The sequence below is a fragment of the Halyomorpha halys genome, unplaced genomic scaffold (genome assembly GCF_000696795.3).
Source record: "Halyomorpha halys isolate HHAL.00 unplaced genomic scaffold, Hhal_1.1 Scaffold65.1, whole genome shotgun sequence".
Classification (NCBI taxonomy): domain Eukaryota; kingdom Metazoa; phylum Arthropoda; class Insecta; order Hemiptera; family Pentatomidae; genus Halyomorpha; species Halyomorpha halys.
In genome coordinates, this window is record NW_027109066.1 from 687,909 (window position 1) to 694,792 (window position 6,884).

General features: G+C 28.7%; 1 protein-coding gene across 1 annotated transcript in view; it reads left to right on the plus strand.

Moving 5' to 3' along the window:
* Fnta (farnesyl transferase alpha) overlaps window positions 1-6,440 on the plus strand; it is a gene marked incomplete at its 3' end in the record, with an annotated part of 8,941 nt that extends 2,501 nt beyond the window's left edge. The window contains 4 exon segments of the mRNA XM_067047285.1: window positions 503-601; window positions 1,373-1,507; window positions 3,165-3,365; window positions 6,257-6,440. Coding sequence (XP_066903386.1) covers window positions 503-601; window positions 1,373-1,507; window positions 3,165-3,365; window positions 6,257-6,440 — 619 coding nt within the window.
* Between the last annotated feature and the right edge of the window lie 444 nt (window positions 6,441-6,884).

Below are 6,884 nucleotides of genomic sequence, written 5' to 3' on the forward strand. Positions count from 1 at the left end.
CTTTTTTACATTTTATACTCCTGTTAGTTTACACTTATGTTTTTGTTTTCCTTTTGTAACTATGTGTTTGTATCTTTTTTAGCCCTGAGGAAGCCCTGCAACGTGGGGCGAAACGTTGGCTCAATAAAATAGTATATTCTACTATTTGAGTTTTTTTGACCGCACCCGGACCATATTCCTTTCATCTTATTTTAGTTTATATTTTTTTCTGTATTTATCAACTTCACCATTAATAGGTTATTTAAAAAAAAAAAATTACATTTAACTACAAATCTTTTTCACTATGTAAGAAAATAACTTTTATTTTAATAATATATTTTTTTACTGTTAATATTTTATGGTTTTTGTGAATAACGGAAAATTAAAAGAGAGTTTGAATATTTATTTTATAAATAATATCTTGGTCATCAATTCTAGAAGGTGAAGCAACTAATGGATTTGTATTCATACTTATACTATTTAAGTATTGTTATTAGTTTATATTTATTTTTGTTGGGTTTAGGCGGATGATACTTCAACACCTTGGGAAGAATTACCTTGAACAAGAATTATTATTCTCCAAGTCTATGATAGTTGATCATCAGAAAAATTATCAAGTATGGTAAGTTTAAATTATTTAAGTTATTACTATGTTTTTAAAGTTTTTTATTTTGTGAAAAATAAAATTTATTAAGAGTTTAGACACACAATATTACGTGGTTACACACTTGTAAAATTAGATCAGGTCCCTCTTTCTTGAACCAAATCTCCGGGAACATAGGCTTTTATGGCTAGCACAAAGTATAGTTTTTGATGTTTCTGGAAGAATGTTGTCAGTCCTGGGTTCTTTATGTGAGAAGTTTTCTTCACCATATTCCCTTAGTGAATGATACCTACTGCTGTTGAATGTTAAGAAATATCTGATGAGATCTTTTCCAAGAAAAATACGGTAATGTATTTTCAACACTTTGACAGCAGTTGACAGCAACACAATATCATCAAGTACTTATGTTTTCTTTTATTTTACATACTACCAATAACGTTTATTATATGTTCAAAAGGTTTTTTTTTATTAAAAAAATATGTTTTTATTTTATCATCCTCCTAAAAATATTCTACAAAATATATTTTTTGCTGTTTGAATGTTTTATAGAAAATTCTTTATTTCCTTTCATTTACTTTTTACATTTAACATAACACTACCCCTCATGTTCTGTATGGTTACAGTTGACGTGATCTATAGAACAGACATATATAGATTGAAACTATTGCAGTAGCCACTCAATATTATTTGTACTATTCTCTGACCAATCCATCTGCTCCTCATATTAATATAATTATTATGGATTTGTGGAATTTATGATTCTATGTTGATTTTGTTTACTCTTTCCAGGCACCATAGAATGGTTATTATTCAATGGCTGAATGATCCTGGAAATGAATTAAATTTTATATCTCAGATGCTCAGTGAAGATCCAAAAAATTATCACGCTTGGCAATATCGGCAGTGGATTCTTAGCACATTTAAGTATGTTTACATCATTTTTAACTTATCGAAATGTTAATAATACTTCATGCTATAATAAGTTATAATATATTGTAATTATTTAAAATTATTTAAAATAAAATAAAAAGAATTTCGATCGTTTTTTAAATTTTTTTCAAATATAAAAGATAATTTGGGTTCAAATTATGAACTTTACTACTTAATGGATAATATAATTTTATTTTTAATTATATAATATAAAAGACTCTTAATCTCAGAGCGTGTTGTTGCTAGGCAATCAGAATACATACACTTACAATGATTTCTCTTAATTAAATTAATATCTATTTTATACATGAATCTATTTTTATGTATAGCAAAACTAACCAAGTTCACAATCTTCTTTTGATGATTCTTGGATCTTCTTTTTTCTAATGTTATGTCCTATCATTCAAAATGGCTTCCTACTCTTGCTGGACAGAAATTTATGAGGACCTCCTCATCCTGGAGACATCATTTCACCTGCGCGCCCAAACTACGAATTCCAAACCAAAACCAAAATCTGCCTCGTTGTTCCATGTAAACATCGATTGTTGCACAACAGTTAGGGATTTTTCCAAATGATTTACTTTCTGAATATTATTCTTTAGCACTATTTCTTGACTTCTATTTTTTCTTAAATTTACTGTAGTTTCAATTATGATGGGAAGAGTTAAAATAGTTTTTATGATATTTGAATCTGCTCAACATGGCCTTGATTAAACGGACTTGTTGACTGAAGAATACGTACCGCCATCTTGGTTTTGTTTAGAATCACAAAGTTATTATAGACAATGAAAATTGGTTAGCTTGCTTTTTGGATAAACAAAACAAATGAACAATATTAAAATGATACTTGAAATAAAACATATCAAAAACCCTTTATACATCTAAATATACTATTTACTCAAAAAGAGCATATTACAATATATATTTAGGTTATATGTTTATTATTGTAAATTTAAATTTAACTGAGGATTAAGATTTAATTTTATTGTTTAAAGTCAGAGCAGGAGTGGAGAAGCACAGAGGTAAAACACTGTACTACTAAGTCCTAGAACCCGGGTTCAAATAATAAGCTAAAATAAATTTAGCTTTTTAAATATTAAGCAAATAAATTTTATTTTATCATTAAAATATCCATGTTTTCTCCACACTATTAATATTTTTCTTGTATTATTAATGATATTTATTTTAATTGTTCAATATCCAGTGTCTATTCCGCCTAGACTATCTTCCTACAAAAATTATTTTTATGTTCAAATATAGAAAATATTTAAATTTACAAATAAAAAACTCAAAACTCTTATTTCACTTATAAATGTTATTCATCAGCGTAATGCTTTACTATACTATTTAAAATGTCCAATAGTCCTTTATTTGAAAAGAATCATAAATAATCCTTGATTTAGACTTATGAAATAAATTTAGCTTCTTATATAATATATAAAACATATCATTAATATTAACTTTCAATTGTTCAATTTTCATTGTATATGTTCTGCTCATTGTAACAGTTAATGTTTTTATTTAACAAGATACTGAAAATATCACTACAATTTAATCATATATATGTGAGTGAAAATATAAAAGTAGTTTGAATGATATTAAGTAATCTTTATTAGATTTTAATGTGCTAAAAATCTTATTTCATTTTCAGATTGTATGAAAATGAGCTCGAGTATACAAACCAACTTTTAGAAGATGATATCAGAAATAATTCTGCATGGAATCACAGGTACTTTGTTATAAATCACACGACTGATTTTGCCGAAGAGACTATTCAGAAAGAAATCACCTTCACCTTGAATGCTATCCAGAAGGCTCCGAAGAACGAAAGCCCTTGGAACTATCTCCGTGGGTAAGTATTCAAATTAGCGCTACTGTTTTTACAGTTAGCTGTGTTTTGAATAGGCGTGGATCAAAACCAACTTAACTTTGGAATTAGCTGGAACAGGAGATATATTTTTTTTTATCATTGATAATTGCGAAACTAATACAGGCAGACTTTTTACTTACATCAGGTTCTGTTTTCAAGAAAGCAACAAGTTAAATTTGAGTCCTGTTCGACATATTGTCTTATCAGCTATTTTTCTATTACTACAAAAATTTCTATTTGAAAAAAGTTCAGGCAAAAGTTTTGAGTAAAAAAAAATTATTTTTCGATCAGTATGAATAAACTTTATTTATACATAAACAAATATTTACCTCACTTTCTTAAGTTCTTATTTTTTCAAAAATAACTCAAATACAATTTCACCAATCAACAAGAAACCTACGAATGGTTTAGGGCCATCAAAACTACACAAAATGGTACAAACCAGACCTATATAAACTACTTTTCCTCCTTTATATAGGTATAAAATCTAAAATATATTGATATAGATTGCAAGACTAGAAATGCAGCTTTTTAGCAGTTATAATAAAGTAGGATTTGGATAATATTTGTTAGATTTATGAATATTTTTTGTGAATGCAGGACATCGGCAGTAAATAAATATCCTTCAAAAATTAATAACTTTTTATTTTTATGAAAATTCTGATTTAAGGATCACGAAAACAAATGTGACAATATTTTCTTGAAAAAATTTGTTAGCCTACTTTACTGGAAGTTTATTTTAGTTTTTGTAATTTTTAATACATTTAAACTCGTTTAATAATATCAATAATGTTTCGTTCTGGATGATAAAACAAATCTATTGGTATATAATAACTAAAGACCGGATTTTTGTGCATTAAAGAACTGAAAAATGTGTGGTTAAAAAAAAACAAAATGTGCAAGATCATGCAATTAAAACTCAAAATGTGTTTACACACCCAAATTCTTATAATATTAATACATACAAAACCTAACCTAACCTTGTTGGAATCAAATTAAACTCACTAGTCAAGTTCTTTGTTCATTTTTTTTTCTTATTTGAAAACATAAATAATAAAACTAAATTACACAAATTAAAACCTTAAAGTTTTATTAGTAATTAAAAAGTTAAAAGAAACCTAATTCAATTAAACGATGCAAGGGCACTATGTAGAAAGAAGTACTAAAAAATATACTTTCAAGCAAAATTCTCTTTATATTTTTTTCTAAAATTTCAATCAGTACGTTCTTCCACTTAGCTTCTGAATTATGAATTAACATACAAATATGCCATTAACCAAACAACTAACGACTAATAAATGGAAGTAGAAAAAGTTTAAAATGTATAGGTATATCGATGTATTGTTATATTCATATCGATCACACCAATTGATTTTTCATTGATTATTCATATTTTTAACACTGGTCGACGACACATTATTGTCAAGGCGTGGAGATTTAAGAGCAAGTATGATGATAAACCCAAGGGAGGCTACTTTTCTAGCTTGTAATCAAAGTGATAGGGACAGCTCCACTACCTAGATTGTCCTAAACCATCTTTAGTAATGTCCTAGTTTCCACCACCTATGATCTTTCAAGGTTCTAATGCCTTAAGTATTTTACTCCCCTTAAAAAAAAAAATTTTTTTTATTATTTTGAATTTATTTTTTGAAGTAAAGGTTTTTTAAAAATATTTTTATGGCTTGTATCATGTTATCTAAATGTTTCATAAAAAATGTGATGATATAAAATAACTTATATCAGCTGATTGTATACATAGATTCAGTGGCATACATGTGTGACGACAATAGTCGTCATGGTTAACAAAAGGGTATTTAACTTTATTTGCCTGAATATCACATTTCATGCATTATATGTTTATTTAAATTATTGATTGATCCTGGTGATTTCCAGGAGAGCTCCTGCAGTCAAAGTGTTAAGCAAAAGTTTTTTTTTTAATATCTTTATTGACATTTACAACTGTATATTATATAACACATTCAGTAGATTTGATCTTAGTTAAAATGGAGTGTTACAGGCGTGTAGAGCAACTACCCATTGGTAGCACTCTAATGACATTTTACATTAGCAGGTCTCGTTGCCATCTTCTTTTCAGGCACCTCGGAGGATTGTCAGGAATGGAAGAGGAAACAAGGTTAGAAACTAGGGCATTTGAGTGGTTAGGGAGTTTGTAATGGAAGGAGTGATATCTGGTTCCGGCTAGATCGGTTACATAGGTAACATTAAGGTCTTTATGATCATCTTATGATGATATGATGTATGATTTTATTTGTAACAAAGTAAGGAGCATTGAGGATTTTCTAAAGGATTTTTGATTGGATACAAGAGGAATTCAAAGGTTTAGTGGAGCCCCAAAGCTCAACTCCTCCATATGTCCAGATTTGCCTTATAACAGTCATGTACATCAGTCTTTTGTAAAGTGTTGGAAGTTTTGACCATTTGTCTAGTAAGTGCTCTAATAGTCTAAATTAACATGCAGTTTCCTGTCTTGTGTGAGGATTCCAGGTTAATTGTTTGTCCAGATGTAGTCCATGGTAGCAGATTTGTCAACAGGTGTAAGAGTAACATTATTAAATGAAACTGTAGGGTAGTCGGTAGGTTTACAATGAAGGGTAAAGGTTATTTGATGGGATTTGTTGGAATTTATCTTAATCCTCCAATTACGACACCATTCTTCGAGGGCTGTGATATGGGAAGCAAAAGTAGTGGAGGAAATTGATGTGGAACCATTTAGGTTGGACAATCCCTGGAAATGTTTTTAATTAAATATTAATTGAAATGAAGTCAGTCCTTGGCTGCATCTCAATTGATTTATTATCATTATTATTTTAGTCCTTTTACACTATTGTAATAATGGATAACAAAATTTTCAGGTTGCTGATTCATACAAGTATCGGTTTACTCGATCCACAAGTTGTACAATTCTGTGAAAAATATTACTCCCATGAAAACAGATCACCTCACCTTTTAGCTTACCTGATCGATGTTGCCTCTGAATATGCAGACGTACACCCTCGTACACCTGAGACCAGTGAGTTGTTAAAACGAGCTATAGGGGTAAGTGTGTGTAGAGAGTTAAAATAATTATTAAATCTCTTTCCTTGATCTCTTTTTATTTATGTTTTACCTAGTATTTTGGGAATTAAACAAATCAAAATGCCTTGTGTATCAGATCAACAAGGTCTCATTTCTTTTCAAAACCATTTACATGATATGAATTGAGAATCTGTTGTATAAAGATATCCATATTATTATGGATATGTTACTATTGTGTATTTAGTTATAGCTGATGATATATTTTTTTTATTATAATAACCGGACAGAAAAGTCGTAATATAATAATAGGGTACTTATTGAATGCTGCAAATAACTATTGGATCGTTGGACTGTTTCATATCAAATGTCAGTTTTCACAGGAAAGGTTATTTCTAGTTTCTCTCTTATATTAATTCTCTCTTTTTTAATAATATTTACTATCATTCCACTTGATTGTAGATTGTA